Source organism: Nyctibius grandis, chromosome Z (genome assembly GCF_013368605.1).
Source record: "Nyctibius grandis isolate bNycGra1 chromosome Z, bNycGra1.pri, whole genome shotgun sequence".
In the NCBI taxonomy this organism is placed as follows: domain Eukaryota; kingdom Metazoa; phylum Chordata; class Aves; order Nyctibiiformes; family Nyctibiidae; genus Nyctibius; species Nyctibius grandis.
In genome coordinates this window covers 57,112,382-57,136,526 of record NC_090695.1, presented here as the reverse complement: position 1 = coordinate 57,136,526, position 24,145 = coordinate 57,112,382, and the positions used below count along the sequence as shown (strand labels likewise).

General features: G+C 39.6%; 1 protein-coding gene across 1 annotated transcript in view; it reads right to left on the bottom strand.

Annotated features, from left to right (window-relative positions):
• Positions 1-8,699: 8,699 nt before the first annotated feature.
• The window catches only part of FBXL17 (F-box and leucine rich repeat protein 17), a 325,238-nt gene continuing 309,792 nt past the window's right edge, over positions 8,700-24,145 (bottom strand). The window contains exon 9 of the mRNA XM_068422785.1: positions 8,700-10,657. Within this exon, the coding sequence (XP_068278886.1) occupies positions 10,520-10,657 (138 nt within the window). The 3' untranslated portion in view covers positions 8,700-10,519. The remainder of the gene's footprint in view (positions 10,658-24,145) is intronic.

Genomic DNA, 24,145 nt, shown 5'->3' with positions numbered 1-24,145 from the left:
GACATTCTTGGTATGAACCGTGTTTAATGAACAGCCAGTGAATTCTTGTAATTAACTTCAATACTGTCCCGATTTTCTATTCTTCTTTCTGTACCAAAAGGAGAAACAGCCCATTTCATTTGTATGAGAAGTTAGGATGAGATATTTCATGCTGTAATATGAAATGTCGGGGTTCTCTGATTTAACTCCTGTGTAACATCTCATCCATGTGATGGGTCTGTTTCCTTAGTCACTTTGTCGTTAGGTCCCCTTTTTGATCTGCAGCATTGCAGCAGCAGATCAAGCAAAGCAAAAGTGCTGAAGAATAGGATTTTATGTTATGTTTTTAACTTCCTGAAAGATCATGAGCTAAGAACGTCAGAGAAACACAATAGCAAATGAATTGTTTCATTTGTTTGAAGTGTGGATATTTGACACGTGTAAGTTTCTTACCCTGAGGTTATTGATGCCTGTATTTTTGTTGAAGGTATTTAGTGGAGGCAGTCAGTTTGGCCAAAGTTTCTTGGCTGTAGAATAAACAACTCAGAAGTGAAATTTCAGAAATTCTTCTCATTACCTAATCATCCTGATCTGTAGTTTTTCGAAACAGTATTTTATTTTATTCTTTCTTGAATTTAGCCCTGCAAGCATGAGACAGATAAAATACATTATAGATATCTAAAAAAAAAACCCCTAATTTTTTAATCTTTATTTTATTACATGGAATTAGAGTATTTTCATTTCCTTTGGACTTGACGTCCAGCATTAAATATTTTCTGCGTTTCTCTCCCTCTCTCAAAAAAAAAAAAGGAAAAGAAATTGTGTGCAGTTTTCTGATCAATAAGGAGCTGTCTGTAAAGCTCAATGTTTTGCTCTGCATACACTCACTTGTCAGTTCAATGCTACTTCCAAGGGTGAGACTGACTAGAAGCAGAGAAAAGATGATATAGGAGCTCACGAACAGTTGAAGCATAAGAGATTACGGGGATTTGGGAGCTTAAATAAATATTTACCAGTAAGTCCTTAGCGTAATTTTGATAGACTTTTGCAGTTAAATGTCTATTTCTTTTCCTCAGCAGAACTACAGACAATTTAACAAGTGGAGCTGTTTATAATGTACCAAGCAAAACTAGGAAACCACCACGCCATTCAACCAAATAAAGGTTCTGTTGCTAACCTGAAAGCATGCCTCAGGTTTTTTAGCTTGCAAACCTGATCCAAGATTTGGGCAAACACAAGCTCTTTCCAATTCCTCTCCTCCAATCTGAAAACCAATTAAACACAGCATTTTCACATATTTCTCAATGAAAAAAAATGTATGTCTTGTGATCAATGTGTCTACACAAACTGAAAAAAAGAGGAAAATCGTACTTGAACCTTCCACACCTTATCAAAAAAATTTTCAAAACCAGAAAGCCTATTTTAAACTACTTGTATCATACTCTGTAGTCTCAAGATGAAGTACAATACTGGTAATTTCAGACATACTTTTGTACAAAGAAATTATGTTACCAACAGGTATGTGGTACCAATAGCTAATGCTACTTTTCCTCGTCATATGACTCAAATGTAGTTTTAAGGGTCAGCAGACTTTTATAACCCATGAAACTGAAGCAAAAAAAAGAAGTACATGTTCGTAAATGCCTACATTTATTATAATCTTATGTAACACTATCATATATGGGAACTGCCACATGAATTCATCAACTCAACATTTTTATTTAAGTCAGCCATAATATGCTTATTCTGTGTGTCCCTACATGATACCCACAGGAGAAAAGACAAAGAAATTAGAAGTATAAAAAAGGCAGGGTAAGAAGAGGGAAGGGAGAAAAAAAGTCTTCAGTCATTGAATATATTTCCTACAGGTTTTCCAAAAAAAAAACCAAACCAAACCCAAACAACAAAAACAAGAAGTCACAAAAAAATCACCATTATTCTGGTTTTGCTGGGACAAAATCGTAGAATCAATTTTCTGTTCAGAAAAGCTGCACTATTGAGAAGACTGTAGCACCCCATACGATGGGAACTAAGTTGATAAGACACTTTTAGTTCATGGCCAGCCATGGTATGCAGGTTTTCATGGTGATCAAGGCCTTCAGCAGTTTCAGGTTAGCCAGATGCTTAAGCCAGAAGGAGCGAAAGCCAGGGCATCTGACCCAGGCTGGCCAACAGGTGTATGCCACACCATACACCTGGTCTTACACTTCGGGTGCTGGGTCTTACACTTCGGCCATAACAACCCCATGCAGCTCTACAGGCTCGGGGAAGAGTGATTAGAAAGTGGCCCGGCGGAAAGAGACCTGGGGGTGCTGATCGACAGCCGGCTAAACATGAGCCAGCAGTGTGCCCAGGTGGCCAAGAAGGCCAATGGCATTCTGGCCTCTCTTAGGAATAGTGTAGCCAGCCGGTCTAGGCAAGCGATCGTCCCTCTGTACTCGGCACTGGTGAGGCCACATCTTGAGTACTGTGTTCAGTTCTGGGCCCCGCACTTCAAGAAAGATGTTGAGGTGTTGGAGTGAGTCCAGAGGAGGGCGACCAAGCTGGTGAAGGGTCTGGAGGGTCTGTCCTACGAGGAACGGCTGAGGGAGCTGGGGTTGTTTAGCCTGGAGAAGAGGAGGCTCAGAGGTGACCTTATTGCAGTCTACAACTACCTGGGGTGAAATCGGTGTACTCAGCTCGCTCCCTGAAATGCCTGTACACCAATGCACGCAGCATGGGGAATAAGCAGGAGGAGTTGGAAATCCGTGTTCGGTCGGGGGGCTATGATCTAGTGGCAATCACAGAGACTTGGTGGGACGCCTCGCATGACTGGAATGTGGTTGTGGATGGCTATGTCCTGTTCAGGAAAGACAGGCCAGTAAGGTGGGGTGGTGGAGTTGCTCTTTATGTGAGTAAGCAGCTAGAATGTATTGATTTCTATCCAGGGGCGGATCAGGAGCGAGTTGAGAGTTTGTGGGTGCGAATTAAGGGGCAGGCTGGCAGGGGTGATACTGCTGTGGGTGTCTATTACAGGCCACCGGATCAGGATGAGGAGGGTGATGAGGCCTTCTACAGGCAGCTGAGAGCAGTCTCGCAATTACAGGGTCTGGTTGTCGTGGGGGATTTCAACTACCCTGATATTTGCTGGGAGGCCTACTCAGCCAGCCATCCCCAGTCCAGGAGGTTCCTCCAGTGCATTGATGATAACTTTCTGATGCAAATGGTGGATGAGCCAACTAGGAGAGGAGCGCTGCTGGATCTTATCCTTACTAACAAGGAGGGTCTGGTTGAAGAGGTGAAGGTTGAGGACAGCCTTGGTTGTAGCGACCATGAGATGGTAGAGTTCAGGATGTCATGTGGCAGGAACAGAATAGCTAGCAGAATCACAACCCTGGACTTCAGGAGGGCCAACTTTGGCCTTTTCAAGCAATTGCTAGGGGAAATCCCATGGGACAGGGTACTAGAAGGTAAGGGGGCCCAACATAGTTGGTTAGCATTCAAGGACTGCTTCTTCCGAGCTCAAGATCAGAGCATTCCAGCAGGCAGGAAGTCAAGGAAGGGTAGCAGGAGACCTGCATGGTTAAACAGGGAACTGCTGGGCAAACTCAAGTGGAAGAAGAGGGTGTACAGATCATGGAAGGAGGGGCTGGCCACTTGGGAGGAATATAAGTCTGTTGTCAGAGGATGTAGGGAGGCAACTAGGAAAGTTAAGGCCTCCTTGGAATTAAACCTTGCAAGAGAGGTCAAGGACAACAGAAAGGGCTTCTTCAAATACATTGCAGGTAAAACCAACACTAGAGGCAATGTAGGCCCACTGATGAATGAGGTGGGGGCCCTGGAGACAGAGGATAAAAAGAAGGCGGAGTTACTGAATGCCTTCTTTGCCTCTGTCTATACTGTTGGAGGCTGTCCTGAGGAGCCCCGGACCCCTGCGGCCTCAGAAGAAGTCAGGATAGAGGAGGAATCTGTCTTGGTGGATGAGGGCTGGGTCAGGGACCAATTAAGCAATCTGGACATCCATAAATCCATGGGCCTTGATGGGATGCACCCGCGGGTGCTGAAGGAGCTGGCGGAAGTCATTGCTAGGCCACTCTCCATCATCTTTGCTAAGTCGTGGGCAACGGGGGAGGTGCCTGAGGACTGGAGGAAAGCGAATGTCACTCCAGTCTTCAAAAAGGTCAAGAAGGAGGACCCGGGTAACTATAGACCGGTCAGCCTCACCTCCATCCCCGGAAAGGTGACGGAACAACTTGTCCTTGGTGCTGTCTCTAGGCACATCAAGGATAGGGGGATCATTAGGGGCACTCAGCATGGCTTCACCAAGGGGAAGTCATGCTTAACCAACTTGATAGCCTTTTATGAGGACGTAACCCGGTGGATAGATGATGGTAAAGCTGTGGATGTGGTCTATCTCGATTTCAGTAAAGCGTTTGACACGGTCTCCCACAGCATCCTCGCAGCTAAACTGAGGAAGCGTGGTCTGCATGATCGGGTAGTGAGGTGGATTGTGAACTGGCTGAAGGAAAGAAGTCAGAGAGTGGTGGTCAATGGGACTGAGTCCAGTTGGAGGTCTGTGTCTAGCGGAGTCCCGCAAGGATCGGTTCTGGGATCAGTACTATTCAATATATTCATTAATGACTTGGATGAGGGAATAGAGTGCACTGTCAGCAAGTTCGCTGATGACACAAAACTGGGAGGAGTGGCTGACACACCGGAAGGCTGCGCAGCCATTCAGAGAGACCTGGACAGGCTGGAGAGTTGGGCGGGGAGAAATTTAATGAAATATAACAAGGGCAAGTGTAGAGTCCTGCATCTGGGCAAGAACAACCCCACGTATGAGTACAAGTTGGGGACAGACCTGTTGGAGAGCAGCGTAGGGGAAAGGGACCTGGGGGTCCTAGTGGACAGCAGGATGACCATGAGCCAGCAGTGAGCCCTTGTGGCCAAGAAGGCCAATGGCATCCTGGGGTGTATTAGAAGGGGTGTGGTTAGCAGGTCAAGAGAGGTTCTCCTCCCCCTCTACTCTGCCCTGCTGAGGCCACATCTGGAATATTGTGTCCAGTTCTGGGCCCCTCAGTTCAAGAAGGACAGGGAACTGCTAGAGAGAGTCCAGCGCAGAGCCACGAAGATGATTAAGGGAGTGGAACATCTCCTTTATGAGGAGAGGCTGAGGGAGCTGGGTCTCTTTAGCTTGGAGAAGAGGAGACTGAGGGCTGACCTCATTAATGTTTATAAATATGTAAAGGGCAAGTGTCATGAGGATGGAGCCAGGCTCTTCTCAGTGACATCCCTCGACACGACAAGGGGCAATGGGTGCAAGTTGGAACACAGGAGGTTCCACATAAATATGAGGAAAAACTTCTTTACGGTGAGGGTGACTGAACACTGGAACAGGCTGCCCAGAGAGGTTGTGGAGTCTCCTTCTCTGGAGACATTCAAAACCCGCCTGGACGCGTTCCTGTGTGATATGGTCTAGGCAATCCTGCTCCGGCAGGGGGATTGGACTAGATGATCTTTCGAGGTCCCTTCCAATCCCTAACATTCTGTGATTCTGTAGTGAAGTGGGAGTTGGCCTCTTCTCCCGGGCAACTAGCGATAGGACAAGAGGACATAGCCTCAAGCTTTGCCAGGGGAGGTTCAGGTTGGACATTAGGAAGAATTTCTTTTCAGAAGGGGTTATTTGACATTGGAATGGGCTGCCCAGGGAGGTGGTGGAGTCACCATCTCTGGATGTGTTTAAGAAAAGACTGGCACTTAGTGCCATGGTCTAGTTGACAGGGTGGTGTCAGGGCAACGGTTGGACTCGATGATCCCTGAGGTCTCTTCCAACCTGGTTGATTCTGTGATTCTGTGATTCTGTGTGATAAACGTCATGCTCACTATAAATTGGGAAGTTTGCTGAGGACAGGGGTCGTCCCCAATGGTTGCCGTCCCTGGAGGGGCTCACCCATCATTCTGCTCCCAAGGCCTGCTCTCCTGTTTGTTGTGACTGTTGTGTGGTGTCTGACATCCAGTATTCATTGGGCTGAGTATAACTCTTGTGTACTTAGTATTAATATTAGTTTTGTGTTTTACATTAAATCTGTTTCCATTTCAACCTATGGATCTCCTTTACTTTTCCTGATGCCCTTTCTGAGCTGGGAAGGGGTGACTGGGTGATAGAGCAGCTCGCTGTAGTTTAGGACCCGGACACAGGCTAAACAGAGACAACCAAGTACCCACCCTGTTCAGACTGGTGAAATACAACTAATCCCTCCAGGCTTTATCTGTTTTTAAGTTGTGCCAATCTATGGGAGACTGCATGCTCAAGCCTGGAGCATCCCCAGGTGTCTGTGGTTTGAAATAACTATTTGATAACTGTGCTTCTAAATTTACCAGAACTCCAAATATCATCTCAGTCACCTATACTGCCAATATAGCAGGTCACTCATGGAGAGGGCTGGGAGAAAACCAACTACATCAATTTAAGTGATTTTATTTTAATGGACTCTTTAAATGGATCTGCTTTAAAGTAACTCTCCATTAACACGGAGTTTCATAAATGAGCAGCATAAACCCTCACCTAATTTAGAGTATAAATCTGAATATTTACAAGATCAGACATCGTCACAGTCTTTTTACGTACGCTTTTACAATTGTTATTTTGCAATGACTTCTTTTATTAGGAAGGATTTCTTCACCGAGAATCAATGGAACAGGCTTCCTAGAGAGGTGGTCGATGCCCCAAGTGTAACAGTGTTCAAGAAGCATTTGGTCAATGCCCTTCATAATGTGCTTTAACTTTTGGTCAGCCCTGAACTGGTCAGGCAGTTGGACCAGATGATCATTATAGGTCCTTTCCAACTGAAATATTCTATTGTATCCTATCCTAATTCTTTGTAAGATGTAGGAGTCCTTTTCCTTTTCTTGTTCAAGATCATACCATCTGAAGAAGGCTCTGTCAGTCTCTTAAAAAGCTTGCTTTGTGCCTCTGTTACGTTTTCATGTAACCTTTGTGTATGTGACCTGCTGCCTTTCTTGGTTTTGTTTGTCAAGCATCAGCAAGGGTATATTTATGTCTTGAGAATCTAGATGGACATCAGTGCGCTCACATGGAAGCCAGCTGAGAGCCTGAAAAAATTAACTTTTGGTTAATTACTCTTACTAGGGCTATATTGTCATTCAAAAGAGACTACAACTTGTTTTACCAAATACTGTTTTTGAAAACCCAGCTAGATAGATCAGTAAGTTTAATAGTTCTAGGAAACTATCATGGATAGCTCAAACTCTTGCAGGACCTACGGGGGAAGAAACGTTTTCTGTGAGTGAACCCCGTGGGGTTCTGTGGCCATGGCTGAGTTTTGAAGGTTACGTGGAATCAGTTGCTGTAGTAGTAGAACAGAAGACCTCTGGGCAATGGCTGTGAGAATGCTGAATGTCACCCCCACTAGCCACCTTTAGCCATCCTAGGACCAGTTTATCCTTATCTATGGTATTTTTCAAAGAAATTCCCTTAGTCCATGCTCAAAGATGACTAGAAGCTGCCCAGTACTACACAGAACACTTGCTGAGAAGGGGGGTATACCAGCTTGGATTTGGCAATTCACTAAACTTTCCACTAATGTGGGAGCCTGGGCAAAGTGAACTTGAATCTGCATGCAAAACACCACTGTAGCCATTTCCCCTGCTGGGACACATTGTGTGAGGACACTCCCCTCCACACTGCTGTTAAGTGGTGAGAGATGGGTAAAGTGACCAAAGAGAACCAATTGATTGGCATTAAAATAGAATTATACCTGTATTTAGAAGAGTGAAAGATTGAAAATATCTGTCTTTTTTCTACATACACCTACTGTTTAGTTAAGAAAGCACTTAGAGCTTGCCTTAGCCTCCTCTTCTGTAGGTGGAACAAGCCCAGCTCCTCTGGCCTAGAAATGTCTCTGATAAGGCAAATGCTGAGCCACAGGTTACCTACTTTAATGGCAGGTTCCCACAAAGATCTTGAAGGAACAAAGACATTCTGTCGGTAAAGTAGGCCTGCTGGAGCCTAGGAAATCCAGCATGCTAAGATGTCTGGGAGTTTTTGAATCCACTGTAAGTTTGAGTAAGAGAAAACAGAGTAATTTTTTTTTTTTTTACAAAAGGCAATAGCTTTTCTTTTTCCCCTAAATGGTATTTCCCCTAAATGACATTTAAAAAATTAAAAAGTGTGCAACATTGTTATTTCTTCCTATAACACTACTTAGGAAACATTGATTTTTTACAAGGAAATTAAAGAGCTATATGTGGCGACACTGCAGTTAGAAGAATATATTTCTGTCTAGAATTCCTATACCACAGAAACTTCCACATTACATAAATGCCAAGATCCATGGAACATAATTAGCCACACTGAGATCTATAAAGATTAATATGTTCAGAAAAATAAGAGAGAGATGCCAATAAAAAGCAAAACTACTGAAAGTGACTTAATGGCAGAAGTGAAAAGAGCAACTTTTGGACCAAAAGACCAACTAGATCCATAATATATTAAAAAACTTACAGAGTATTATGGATTGAAAAAGATCTCTGAGTATTATGGATTGAAAAAGATCTCTGAAGGTCATCTGGTCAAACTCTGTCACTCACAACAGGGTCAGATTGGATCAGTTTGCTCAGGACCATGCACAGAAGAGTTCTGCATATTCAAGGATGGAGATTGCAGTCTTTCTGTTAGCATAGACTCAGTACAGTTAGCACAGATAAACAGAAGACACAGCACCTTTCTTCGTTCTTTTATTACAACCAATTGCAAGATCAAAGGTTTCACGAAAAAATAGAAACTTACAAATTGTGTGAATAGTTTTAATGCACTCATAAAAAGACATTAAATGAAAAATGACTAAGATCCTGTACTATATCTGCAATACAATCCATCGGCTTTTTTCTGAAAATATTGTTGCCATTTTGGAGTAAATAAAAAGCCTAGCATTACACATGTTCACATGTATTTACCACTTACTTAAAGCAAAAACTTTACCATATATTTTTTCCAGAGAAATTAGTTCATCCCCATTTTGAAAAGTCTAATAAGAAAACATTCAACACCCTCACTGGAATTACGTGAGCTGATGTTTCTGTTGTAAAAAAGTATGCTATGGAAATTAACAAACAGTTTTACAGAGAGTTATACAGCCATACTAAACAAGCTTCTAGGTTATGCTGCATTAGACCACCTGGATTAGCAAAACATTTTGACAATAATGGCAACTCTTCAGCTGAAGCTTAAGCATTTCATACTTTGGATTAAAATGCTGTAACCTTTGAAAAACAAATATCCAGTGTTACACAGCTGAAAACATTCTTAACAAAATGGTAATACACTAAAGGTTAATGCAACTTCAGATTGAAGCTGCAATGTCTGTATTTTCACTATCCCCATGTCAAATTTAACTCCTTAGAATGCAATGTGACACACAGAAAACTAATCTTTTAATGTATTTACTCTGGGTATTTTCTTGCATACACTGTATTATGAAGTATCTGATCCTACAAAATGATACCCACAATGGGACTCATATTTAGATGGCCTTCTCAAGGTAAGTACTCTTTGCATTGTAAGATCTGTTGTAAAACAAAAACCACACAGGAAATTAGAGGAATCCTGTTATTGGCTTATACCCATTCATCTGAATTTCCCAATTCAGCAACATAACAGCATAGTCAGAGGAGACAAGTTCACTTAAAAAGAAAAAAAGTAATTTTTTCAATCAGATACTTAAATATTGTCTGTTTACTTATTTCTGATGGTGTATTCAATTACTGTTTGACTTCATTAAGTGGGAGCTGGTTATCAGTGTTACGTTAAGCACCGTTAACTCAATTATAAAGATAGCAAGGTGGAAAGATCTGGAAATCTCTACAGCATCTCCTATTTTAAACAAAACAAAATGAAAGAAGATATCAATTCTGTTGAGTGATAGGAAGAAAAAGAAGTAAGATTGTCCATTAAATATCCATTCTGTCATTATCATCATTTACTAAGATTTCTGTTCAAAATAATGCTTTGTATAATTATAAAAATGTTTATAAGAAAATCACAATTCTTTGTAGATTTTCTTATTACTGTGCATCTTCAGACTCCGGGGGTAGTTTTAGTAAATAATAAGCATCGAGTTTAGCTCCCAATTTCAACACAAGCCTCTGTTGATCAACTGCACTGGTACTAGCACTGATTTACCATTTACAAATCAAAGGAAACACACATGACCAAGGCAAAATAAAGTAAACAGAGGAAAACAAGCTTAACATCTATAACTCAAACTATCCCGAGAACTAGTAGGAATCCACTTCAAGAAATCTGCCAAAGGCTTTTATATCTTATATGCAAACAAAAATACGATGCATTTCTAAACTTTTGCTTCAATATTAGTACTTAGTTGTACAGTACATTAAAGTCAGTGTACAGCTTTTGCCATTTTACTGTAACCTCTGTAAACTCACAATTATATTGCATCATATGAAAGGTTGTGAACCCTCTCTAATCCCCATTATATCTACTGAATGCAGCAGAGTGGAACTGTCATGTTGGTATAGAAGGTTAAGAGGCAGTAGACATATTGGGCGTCCAGCCCATTTGATAAGCCCGTTCCAATGTCCTCTTGCAATCCTGTAGTACAGTACTGAAGGTTATATGTGGATACTGCTGCACTAGCTGCTCCACTGTGGCTTCATTGACCTGCAATCGAAGAAAAGAATCTGTGATGTGCAAAAAGTGAATAAAAAGGGCAACATTATGCAAGCTAAATGAATGATTGAACTTTGGATTCCTGGGAGGACTTGCAGGATTGGGCTCTTCACTGATACTATAGGTTTGGGTGCATTTATCACAAAACAAATGTACAGAATGTAATGTTCTGTTACAAGAAAAAAAAACACACCTTGATTTCATTGTAAAGGGAGAAGTTTTATATAACATTCTAGCAAATACTATTTGATCACTTGTGACTGAAAGCAAACAGGAAAGACAAATGGTCTCCATTTGAAAACAGCTTTGTTTAGAAAACGGCAACAATGTTTAACAATCTATTAAACTATTTTCATTCCATGCTTGACTATGCTGGCCACTCACAGAGCCCCAAACCTAATTATTCAACGAAAACCCATCCTGTTTAACAAAGTGCTGCCCAGAGTACCAGATTTCTATCTTTAAACAGAAGCATACTCAAACTCACTCCAGCAGACATAGGTTTGAAATGTAAGATTTTCTTGGCTTTGGAAAATGAAAATTGATTAAATCTATTAATTAATTTATGGCATAGTTATGATACTTTTACACATACTAAGTAGTAACTTCACAATTAACCTTACTGAAACGAACTTGCACTGTATAGTAACTATCAATGTGGTTGCAATGAAAAGTAAGAGATAACATGACTACACATAGGGAAAAGAATGCAAACTATTCTATATTGTAGCTAGATCAATTTACCAATTTACCAATTACAAATACAGGTCAACTTTTCCAAAGGTTAAAAGTCCTGCATACACCACTGGTAGAAGTTTTTAATTTAGCCTTTTGGTGTGAGGCTAACAAAGCACAAAGGGTTTTGTACAGAAATGGTGGGATCGATAATTAAAACATACAAGCATGTCAGGTCTGGGATGTCCCTCCTAAATCTTAGACATCAAAGGTAGCACCTTTATTCTTGATTAGACAAGCCAATCAGACAAGCCTAGCTAAACCTAACACTTTTACAATTGCAGCGCTGTGAGGGGATTAATTTGTCAATTATTTTTAAGCTGATTGCAGTTCATATCACAGAAGTAGACAGCTTTTTTCAGCCTTTAGATAAATAAAAGATTAACCTAAGAACCATAACTTGTAGGTAGCTCTCTTTGAAATCTTTGCAGAACACGGGCATTTTAAAATGCATCGATACTACATTTAAATACTGAACCACCTAGATCAGTAGGATGTACAACTGATATAGTTTGCTTTTTTCCCCGTGGTATTACATATTCAAGGCCAAAAGTAAAATAACTAGACTAAAATTTTTACTACCATTACAAAGATCCATCTTGGGAATAGTATTTTAAAGCACAGTGACCACGGTATCTAATAATATTTTTGTCCTTAAAAGATAACAAGGAGCGCATCCTTCTGAACAGTGATTGCACCCAATGACAAGGATAAATGAAAGGTTTAATATCCAGTTCTTCTACTTCGATAATAGAAACACTCAATCTTCATTGGAAGTTTCATCTAGCTGAGACTGACTTGGATAGAAAACTGGTTTAACTTCACTTCATAGCACAAACTGTACTCTTTTGGCAAATTACTACATTACAGTAACATCTTCCAGTGCTGAAAAACAAGTGACTTTCAATAAATCAAAATGGAATCAGAGATAGCACAAGTCGTCCAAAACATTTGATATTTATAGCTGAATACATACTTTCAAACTGTCAGCAACACTTCATTGGAATGTTGCTTGGAAGGGAAGAATCCCCTAAAGTAGCACTATTAGCTACTTTTTGCCTATTCAAAAATAGTCAAAAGGCTCTTTTCTTTAAATTTGTGGTGCAGAGAGCCATGGCAGAATCCATCATACCACCAGAAACTTCTCTTAATGGTTAACTCAGCCACAACGAAAATGCTTACCACAGACAGCTGCTCATTCTGCTCTTTCTTAATGGGGAACTTAAAGAAGAGATATTGTTCATCTACTAGTTATCTGCAAATATTACTAGTAGATAGAGGTTATTATGATTTGACACATACCTGTTGGGCTTTATTTGTTAGAACAGCATGGATGTTATGGCTTCAGAGCCAATATCATAAGCAGATTTTCTGTTACAGGAAACCAATAATAAGGCAAATTTGTTACAAAGATGATGTTCAAACACAGGAAGACAGGTAATGATCTCCATGTCCTGATGTCTTTGACTGAAGACTGAACAAACTTACAGAAGCTACAGCCTAGCAAGATATAAGCTAACGTATTTACTACAAGGCTAACTTAAGCAAAATAGCATGGCCCATGATACTCAGAAAGACAGATGATGTTACAAGGGTATCTTTTAGTCTTAAAATCTATGAAGACATCTATGGTAAACATCTAGCACCAGCCATTTGACCTAAGTTTTTTCTGCTACAATTATTACTGGAGAAAATAATATTTAAAACAATTGTTACTATTACTACTTTACTAAAGAGAAGAAGGAAACTTTTGGTATTGAGTGACAAATACAATTACAAAATAAACATGAGCATGCAGAAGGCAGGTAAAACCATTGCAGAAGTGACACTGACAAAATCAGCTATTTTATGACCAAAACCTGAATAGTAGAAGGTTTTCTGCCTTTTTTCTAGAGTATTAAATGAACATTTTAAATTATTAGTTTGATCCTAGACAATGACTTGAGTGGTATTAAAGAGCAAAGTAATGACAAATCCTACCTACACATTTTGAACTGTAACAGTTACAGAAAGAAATTACTTTGAGTTTAAAAAATTGAGTTCACTCTCATGATAGAGGAAAAAATTATCCTACTAAGCTTCACTATGAATAATATATATATATGTAATTTTTAGTTAAGTGTAAATATTTTTAATCCTAAGAAAGTAACAGCAAATAATTAAAAATTATGCTGGACATAATAACTTCAATGTAAGATTACACAACAGAAAGAGGGAGAAAAAAGATCCTATTTGGCAGTGGGTCAACCTACATGGATCCCAGGATGAGAAACAAATGTGGACAGTTAAGCCACAAATGATCCTCTATCAGAAGATTTTGAAAGATTTTGTTTTACCACGAGAAAAGTCAGGTCAAACACTAAAACAGTGCAAGACTTTTAGTATTTTAAACCTTCATAGTATTGGACTAAAACTGCACTATCTAAAAGGTAGGAAAATAGAGAAATCAAAATTTTGTTCTTTGTTAATGAATGAGATAAATAATATCTAAGTCAACTCCCTTAGTATCCTTGTCATCAATTTCCCTAATGGTAGGATTAAGATGAAAAGAAGTTTTATGCCTAACCATTAGAACAAAGGCTTCTGTCTCTTCGTTAAGATGCAGTCTGGCTCGCAATAAAACAAAAGTGCTTAATGCCATTCCCAAAATAAATTCATTACACAAACAGAGCAATTTTCACTTCTGAGCTTGAACAGTCTTGTTCAATGAATGAAAACTAAAAAATCTTCACATCTTAACGTGCTTTAAAATGTTATATTGTTCTTTCACAGAACTTTCATTAATCTTCATCTTTCGAGTTGTCAAGAGGAAGACTACTGTGTGAAGATAAACTAGTTAGATTATCTAATACATAATCATTCATTTGAATTTGGATAGCCCTTCCATTATGTTTATCACATAATGAAAGAATGCAGTCTTTACCATTAAGAGTCAAAGTAATAGGTTTGTGTGAATCCTGGTCATCAAGCAGAAAAAAGAAAACAACAGATTGGTTTGAAACTTACTTTTTCTTGCTGAAATAAAAATTTATTCCAGGCCAAAAAATAGATTAAAAAAAACAAAGGACAAGATGGGTTACAGAAACTGTCAAGACCAAGTGATATAATCTCCTTTTAACTCAATTAGAGCAGTTACCTAGAAGTTACAATTTTGAATCCTTTTTGCTTAAAGACATCTGAAAACATATCGCCTGTTTCCCAGGAGAGTATACTTGACTTTGTGACCAATGCTATCTTGGGTAGGACCTCCTTCATTTCCTCTGATGATGATAGTGTGGTCGTGCAGAGAGTATTTAAATATTGTCTGCACTAGAGAAAAAGAATACTTATGTGATAATTAGGAATTAATCTGGGAAAGAAGAACACGAATAACATTCTAGTCCATGTGAAGTGGAAGAACATTCACAAAAGGGTTTTGGGAGTGCTCCTTTGGAGGACTCTAATCTCACTCTGCTAGGTATACACATAATATGGGTGAAATATTGAGAAAACTGGGAAATCAGTGTTTAAAACTCGTTCTCTCCTTTAGGTAAAATGATCTACCTACAACAGAAAGGTTCAAAAACCCCTGCAATCTGTATATATTTTTCCCAGAAGAAACTAACTGGCATTTATGAGCTGATTTTTCAGGTTCAGGATAAACTGAAACTACAGTTTTCAATTAATAAGCTACTCACAGAAAAATATTCTCTCAGATTTTTTATATGGTATGCTAAACTTACTCATCTGGTCTGACTGCCAGTATTTACTGATTCGGTATGCCACTTACATATGCCACGGACCACCATGAGTAATTTCTTTTATGCCATCTTCCACAAGTTCTCATGGAAAATTCAAACTGAAAGCATAAATAGTTACCAGATAATTTTTAGGTTTTGCTTTTAAATATGCCATGCCATTTGACAGAATTCTAGTAATAATTTCAGTACTGTTTTCTTTAATTTCTAGATTCTAAAATCAGGAATTTCTGAAGTTATCAAATGATTCCAAAGGGCTAGGATCTATTTTTCTTTACCTTTTGCTTCCATTATGTCCCCAGGACAGGTTTTACTAAATTCAAGGGAGTCAAGTTTTCCTGATCCTGCTAGGATAAATTAGGGATTACAATTGAAACCATCAGTTGAACTAGACATTTCTTTTTAATGAGAGTGATAGCTTCATTCCCCCTAATGAAGACAACTGGCAAACTGGTAACAACAGATGAGGAGAAGGCTGAGGTACTCAACAAATTTTTTGCCTCAGTCTTCACTGGTAACCTCTCTTCCCGCACCTCCTGAGTGGATGGACTGCAAGGCAGGGACTGGGGGAGCAAAGTTCCTCCCACCGTAACAGATCATGTTCATGACCACCTGAGGAACGTGAACACACATAAGTCTATAGGACCTGACAAGATGCACCCCAGAGTCCTGAGGAAATTGGCTGATGTAATTGCCAAGACACTCTCTGTCATATTTGAAAAGTCATGGCAGTCAGGTGAAGTCCCTGGAGACTGGAAAAAGGGAACCATAAGACTCATTTTTCAAAAGGGTAGAAAGGAGGACCCTGGGAACTACTGACCTGTCAGCCTCACCTCTGTGCCTGGGAAGATCATGGAACAGATCCTAGAAGCTATGCTAAGGCACATGGAGGACAGGAAGGTGGTTCAAGACAGCCAGCATGGCTTCAGAAAGGGCAAGTCTTGCCTGACCGACGTAGTGGCCTTCTATGACGGAATGACTACATCAGTGGACAAGAGCTATGGATGTCATCTATCTGGACTTCTGTAAGGCCTTTGACACGGTCCTCCACAACATCCTTCTCTCTGAATTGGAGAGATAAGAAACGATGGGTGGACTGTTCAGTGGATGAGGAATTGGTCGGATGGTTGCCTCCAGAGGGTCGTGGTCAATGGCTCGATGTCCAGATGGAGATCAGTGACAAGTGGTGTCCCTCAGGGGTCTGTATTGGGACCAGTACTGTTTACTATCTTCATGAGTGACATAGACAGTGGGATCGAGAGTACCCTCAGCAAGTCTGCAGATGACACCAAGCTGAGTGGTGTGGTTGACATGACTGAAGGACAGGATACCATCCAGAAGAACTTAGACAAGCTCAAGAAGTGGGCCCACGTGAACCTCATGAAGGTCAACAAGGCCAAGTGTAAAGTCCTGCAGCTGGGTTGGGGCAATCCCCAGTGTCAATACAGGCTGAGGGATGAAGGAATTGAGAGCAGCCCTGCTGAGAAGGACTTGGGGGTACTGGTGGATGAAAAGCTGGACATGAGCTGGTAATGTGTGCTTGCAGCCCAGAAAGCCAGCTGTATCCTGGGCTGCATCAAAAGAAGCATGGCCAGCAGGTTGGGGGAGGTGATTCTGCCCCTCTACTGGGCTCTCGTGGGACCCCACCTGGAGTACTGTGTTCAGCTCTGGAGTCCTCAGCACAGGAAAGACATGGACCTGTTGGAGCAGGTCCGGAGGACAGCCACAAAAATGATCAGAAAGATGCAACACCTCTCCTATGAGGAAAGGCTGAGAGAGTTGGCATTGTACAGCTGGGAGAAGAGAAGGCTCCGGGGAGACCTTATTGCAGACTTTCAGTACTTAAAGGGGGCTTATAAGAAAGATGGGGACAAACTTTTTAGTAGGGACAAGGGGTAATGGTTTTAAACTAAAGGAGGGTAGATTCAAATTAGATATGAGGAAGAAATTGTTTACAATGCATGTGGTGAAACACTGAAACAAGTTGCCCAGAGCGGTTGTAGATGCTCCATCCCTGGAAACATTCAAGCTCAGGTTGGACAGGGCTCTGAGAAACCTGATCTAGTTGAAGACATCCCCACTTATTGCAGGGGGGTTGGACTAGATGACCTTTAAAGATCCCTTCCAACCGAAATCATTCTATGATTCACAAATAAGGAACAGAAACAGAGGTTTAAGGAATTTTCCTGAACAGGACTTTTCTACTTACTTTAAGTTAACTTGCCTTTAGTTGATATCATGTCCAGGAGATCTTCTCTTGGATTGGAATACCAAGTAGCACACAAAGGGGCTTTAAAAAAGCTTTGGTTTTAACTCAGAGAACTCCTTTACTATAATTCTAAGAAGAACTGTAAGACTGCCTACTGATCTGAAAAACTCCTCCTATAGGTGTATCAAGGGCAGTCTCAGAATGGAGCTCTGATACTAAAACTACTAAAATGTCCCAAGAATGCCTGTGTTTTGTCATTTAGAGTAATACTGAAAAGGAATAGTAGAGTCATCACCTGAACTGGAAGTTTTATGCTGCTCTACACAGTGAAGAAGTACTCACTGTTAATCTAGAAGATTTCCTATGTAAGGAAAGGCTTCAGGGTAACATTCAATTCACTTGATAATTGAAAAGAAAACGCTATATCCATTCCAAGTTACTCAATAAGCAGCCATACAATTAAGAAAAGAACAAGCCCCCTAAACCTAGGCTCACATGCAAAAAACCCAGACTTGCAAAACTGGATTAGTGCAAAGGTGCAGTATTAGAACTTCTTAGGAAAAGTTGCCTGCACTCCTCAGTGGTTCATAACATCATCCAGGGATGGACTGCTGAAAAAATTTTTGCATAGTATCTAACCTAGCCCTTAGAACAGGTGTGTGGCTCGCTGATTTTGGAGAGTGCTGACATCATGGGAACTCTCCTGAGGACAATACAGATAGGTATCTTCATTTATGTAACTTTATAGGCCAGTCATTAATAAAAAATAACAAACCAAGTTATAATATGGTTAGTCTGCAATATCTGCACAGAAAGGCATTAATAATATATAGAACTGCTAGCTTAACTTTAGAAATTTAGTACTTGTAAAGAATTTTAGGGAAATGTTAGCAAGTGAGAAGTAACATTCACACCAGAAGATTTTGAGGGCTGCCATACAGATGATGTTTGATAATACAAGTTAAGAGGGCGCAAGTATTATCATTACATTTCTACATATAAAAAATCACAAAACCAACTTTACACAGAAGAAATGCAAATTGCTTTGTTCCAAAAGGGCTTTCTTATGATGTTATTAACATTTTTGCATATGGAGTGGTATTGCAGCATTAGGGGTACTGAAATTTGTGTGCATTTCTGTCTTGATATAAATAGAGTAGTATTACATGAAAGCCAAATTTGTATGTAGTGGACAAAGAAATGACTCTATAGTCATTGTGTGTATCCATAATGATGGATTTCAGACACATTTTATGTTTCAATTTCTCTAATGTTTTAACAATAAAATCCAAAATATACATACTTGGAGTTATTAAGAAATGCATTTTCATATACACTTTCTCTTCTCCAAGCTGCAGTTTGCTTCATCAAGTCAGTGTCTTATAAAAACTGCACTTTGTTTGATTTTTTTTCTGCTAATAGTTGAATGAATTATATTCTCAGGTGGCCCAATTATAACTGTTGCCTGTAGCCATAACAAAATTAAAGATTTCTGGAAACGTTTTGTGTGAAGTGCACTTGATCAGCTAAGGCAGACATATTCCACAGAGTTTCAGTGACTGCCCTCATGCCCGGGGGCAGAACCTTTGTTTAGGACTTTAATAAAATCACAGCACTACCAATATTAGCACAATATCCTATAGTCCAAATAAAGACCCTTACGATTTCAGCAAAGAATGTATTTTGACTTAATTGATGCTGTTATTAAAAAAAAACAAACAAACAAAAAGCAGACATGGATGCACATACAAACACTGTATTTGTGGACTCACCACTTACATTTGGAAAGGGTAAGGAGCGGGTAAGCAGAAATATCTGTAATCTTTTCTGCCGTGTGAAGCGAAATGAACAGAATACACAAACCTTCTAATATTCAATGGTAGCACTTCTGGAAGGTTTTCAGAAAATGTAGCAAGGTTGCTTGTGGAGTATAGCCCCTTTAATAGTTCTTTGTTTAAATCTTTACAGAAAGGTAGAGTCTTGGAGGGATGAAATTCATTGCGGTTGTTTATACAGGTGAATGCTATTGCCTCAAACTGCCAGTCCCTGCACAATTGCTGCAGTCACTGCATTACTGCAAACTAACAAGATAATCCATTTCAGGTCTCTGTGAGTTTGCATAGTTTTCTAGTAAAGCCATCATTCCAGGGCTTGCTGTCCTAATCATTACTGCCAACACAATATTGAATATTAAAGTTGTATAAATGATAAAGTGTTCATTCTCAATTCTCTTTGCTTATTATAGTGAGGGCTTACTTTTCTATTAAATCAGAGAAACCATTCTAAAGGAGCCTTTTAGTTTTGCTGGTTGGTTGGTTTCCTAATTCAGTTCGTTTCAATCAGATCAACTTCTAGAGTCCACCTATGCAAGATTTCAAAGTAAAAATATTACCAGTATCATGAGTATTTCAAATTTATGACAAAACTCTGTTTTGCTTTGTTCTTACTTGTAAAAACTACAGTTAATAAAGACCCATATGCAGTGAAATGTCAGTGTTTATTTATATAGTGATAAATATTCTTTCAGATTACTTTCTGCATGTTGAATTAGTAGCATTGAATATTTTCCTTCCTATTCTGCTACATTAACAATAACTCGAGCACATTATTGTAATACTTGTCAAAATGATGGCCTGTAAAATTAACAGAAAAATCATTCTCAAAAAGTTGCCAGCTGGCAAAAATGATGAAGATCCAGGGGACAATGCTTCTAAAAAATTCTCTTTTTATTTAATCATAAAAATGCTGACTACTTCAATTGCATTTTTCCCTTAATAGTTGGCCTTATCCTGATTTTCAACCATTGATCGGTACCTGAGGGTCCACTTTTCTTGTACAGTATGACACAGTCAGGAGGTTGCTTTTTAAAAACAAGGACAGACTCATTAACTCAGGAAGATTCCATCTTCTGCCTACTGCCATGGATGTTACTGAACTATCAGCATGAAAGATAAAAATCTTTTGGTAAAGAAACAGTTAAACTAGAAGTACAGAAAGTTCAATTTCTATAAAGAATCCTTTTTTATATTTTAGTGGATGCTTTTGTTCACACAAGTAATGGATCTGTTATTCTAGTTAGCTGAGGGAAAAAAAAAAAGTATTGCTTAGTCTTTTAAAATTGTTGTACTGAAAACCAGAGTGAAATAAATGCTATTTTTCTTTTGTTGTGGGTTAGCAAGGATAACTGTAGTTTCCTTCTAATGGGATTCACAGATTTTATGAGTCTAAAATCTTCATTATTCATAGGGAGATATATCAATGGCTGCTCCTACATTATACATATAAAACTTCAAAAAACACAGCATATTCTTTTTAATATGCAGCAACGTAACTTGAACAAATTATAGTGATTTAAGGGAAAATAAGTGCTATAGAATTTTTCTTAAAGGGAAGGATTGGATATTTTCTGTCCTCTTCAATATTACAAAACCATAATTTCAAATCTCAAAATGAACCTCTTAAAATATAAAAGAAGAAATGGTAGCAATTTGTCCGGGTTTTTGATCAGGCTAATGATAGTTAGCATTTTCTGAAGGTGGAAGGCAAATTGCTGTGATAATTATATTAAAACAAGCCATGGCTCTGTACTGTCACTGTTCTACTGTTGATTAAGAACAGTTTAGCTCAAAAACTTATTTGAAATTTAAAGGCATATCTCTGAACCTAAGATCTTATCTCTTTTTCACTTACGTAACTTCAGTTACGGACTATCTATGTAAACTAAAAGTTTGTGGATGAAGGGTAGAAATGTTTCTGGTCATGCTTACTTATATATATTTATATATTAAATGGAAAACTCTTTTTGCCCTGAGTTGGTAAGTTTTTCACAAGCTCGCATTTCCTTACATGCAACAGGAGCTGCATCCCAGTCAGGCTAATGATTTGCAGTTTGCACAGGATATACATTTATACATATTTCTAGAACAGATTTTATAGAAGGAAAAAATGATAAATTATTTAAAAAATCTACTGATTTTCTAACAATCTTACTCTTACTTAAGATGGAAATGATTTCTTAACAGATGATTTTTATTTTTAGGGGTCATCTATCTTCCTTCCTCTCTGTGGTAATATAAAAGAGTTTATCTTTTTGTCAGTTGTACCGACCACCAATTTCTGTGCTCTAACATCTCAGTAAAACTATAATAGGAAATATATGCTACAATTCATCTGAGAAAGTCATCGGGAATAAGCTATGGGCTTTCAGAAGTATTTTCATGAAAAGCAACCTGACTTTCTCAAAAAAAAAAAAAAGAAAAAAGAAAAAAGCAAGGAATAAAGGCCATGATGATTTATTAACTGAAGTTGTGTATGCATTCACAGCCAACTTTGTCAGACTCACTTAATTTCATCCACACATAGCTGTGAGTGTTGAATTTTGCAGCCTCTGTTTTTCAGTGTCATTTTTCTGCATATTTTCCCAAGAAATGTCTCCTGCATTTATGTGGTAGCACTGCTGATAACCATTGCAAATAGCACCACAGCTATAGGAAAAGGATCTTGAAATATGAAAATCTGTGTGAGAAAAGTTGCAGACTCCACAGAAAGATTATTCTGACACACTGTTCAACCAGCTAAGTTATCAGCCAGAAAAACAAATCAAGTTTTTAGCCACTATTTCCTAGGTGATACCCAGCCATTTTCCACAAAGTTGAAGATTTCAAACTGCCATTATCACAGAATCACAGAATCAACCAGGTTGGAAGAGACCTCAGGGATCATCGAGTCCAACTGTTGCCCTGACACCACCCTGTCGACTAGACCATGGCACTAAGTGCCATGTCCAGTCTTTTCTTAAACACATCCAGAGATGGTGACTCCACCACCTCCCTGGGCAGCCCATTCCAATGTCTAATTACCCTTTCTGAAAAGAAATTCTTCCTAATGTCCAACCTGAACCTCCCCTGGCGAAGCTTGAGGCTGTGTCCTCTTGTCCTATCGCTAGTTGCCCGGGAGAAGAGGCCGACTCCCACTTCACTACAACCTCCCTTCAGGTAGTTGTAGACTGCAATAAGGTCACCTCTGAGCCTCCTCTTCTCCAGGCTAAACAACCCCAGCTCCCTCAGCTGTTCCTCGTAGGTCAGACCCTCCAGACCCTTCACCAGCTTGGTCGCCCTCCTCTGGACTCGCTCCAACACCTCAACATCCTTCTTGAAGTGCGGGGCCCAGAATTATTTAAAGCCATTTGGGTTGTTGTGAAAGTACAATAAAGAAGTCCTTCAAAGACATCTTTAAAATTAGTTATAGCAATAAACAGCACAGAGAACATCGCCCTCTTTCTCAGATTTATTTTGGAAATAAGAAATACAAAATATTTAGAAAGAATTAATTAATTAATTACAATAAGTAAATATGATCTAGATCAGTTTAGGGCTAGGAATGTACAGATTTGTGTTCAGAAAAAGAAGCTTGAAATGTGTGGATTTGAATCTGTGAATCTGATGTAGGCATCACTTTATGCCCTTAGGATGCAAGTACAGCTCTTAGGAATCCTAACGTCAGTGTTTGTGGGAGAAAAGAAAGTAGCCCATAACTGCCCACATGTCTGTCAAAGTATTGAAAGCAAAGGACGAATTATACTTTAAAATATAAACTTTCCTAAGCTGTCATAAAAAAAATACAGCGTTACAATTAAAGTTTCGTTTGAAGAATGGATAGTCATGTTCTCTTTCTGCTGGGGGGGGACTGAACTGAGGTGAACTTAATATAACCCCTGGTTCTAGAGACAACTCTGTGCCTTTCTCGGTACTTATCGAGGTGACAAATCAGAGTTGCAGTGCACCCTGGCAGTACACAAACCAGCTACGTGTTTCCACACACCCATGTCAAGTCCCAAAACACAACCTTGGGCTACAGCCCACAACAGTGCAGCACTCCTCTGTGCAAAGAAACTGGGTTTTTCTGGTTTCACTGTGCTGCCAGAGCATCGTGAAGAGGCAACACAAGGGAGTGAAGCCTGGCTCACCGTCCCTGGGAGTGGGGCACAGCGTGAACTAGGCAGTGACACCAGAATGCAAAACAGAAATACTGTGTCTTTTATGCCTTTTCCAATTAGAAAAGTCTAAACTGTCCTGCTAAGGCCTTAACTACTGATTTTCTCTTTTACTGCTTTCAAAACAAATGGAGGCTCAGAATGGCAACATTTCCTTTTTATGAAATACATGACTTGTGCAGTCCCAAGTGCTGTCAGATGCCTGTACAGGCCTACATATACACACAAATACATATTTGCACACAGCTGATACCCTTCATGGTGAGAGACATCAGAAGGGATAAGGGTCCTAGCTGCTTCTGAGTACATGTTGATGTTTGTATGCAGGCAACTGGGACATTTCATTATCCAAAATATAAGTACTTAAAAAAATTTTGGGTCTACTTTCTGAACACCTAAATACTTTCAGAGGTCTGGATCATAGTCTCTCAGAAGCCTATCTGACACAGAAAACTAATGGTATATGTCTCACTGTACCTATGCTATACAATGCAGGACCCTGTAGAGATCAAGCATTTCCTGAGCTACTCATGGAAATGGAAGCAATAAGTTATTCTACCACATCTATATGACAGTATCTCATAAGCCTTGCTGAGTGCTAATTTTCCCGGACAAGCTGCTGTACTTTGGCAGCTAAGCTGCTATCAGGACTTATGCCCATGTGTCCACACTGCCCTGCACCTTTCCAGTAGCACCAGTTTGTTCAGAGCTCTCTCCAGGCCTCAGACACCACTGCTGTGTAGTGCAAGGAAAGCCAAACTTGCCTAAGTCATGGAGGTGCTAGGGAAAATCAGAAAAAAAAGAAG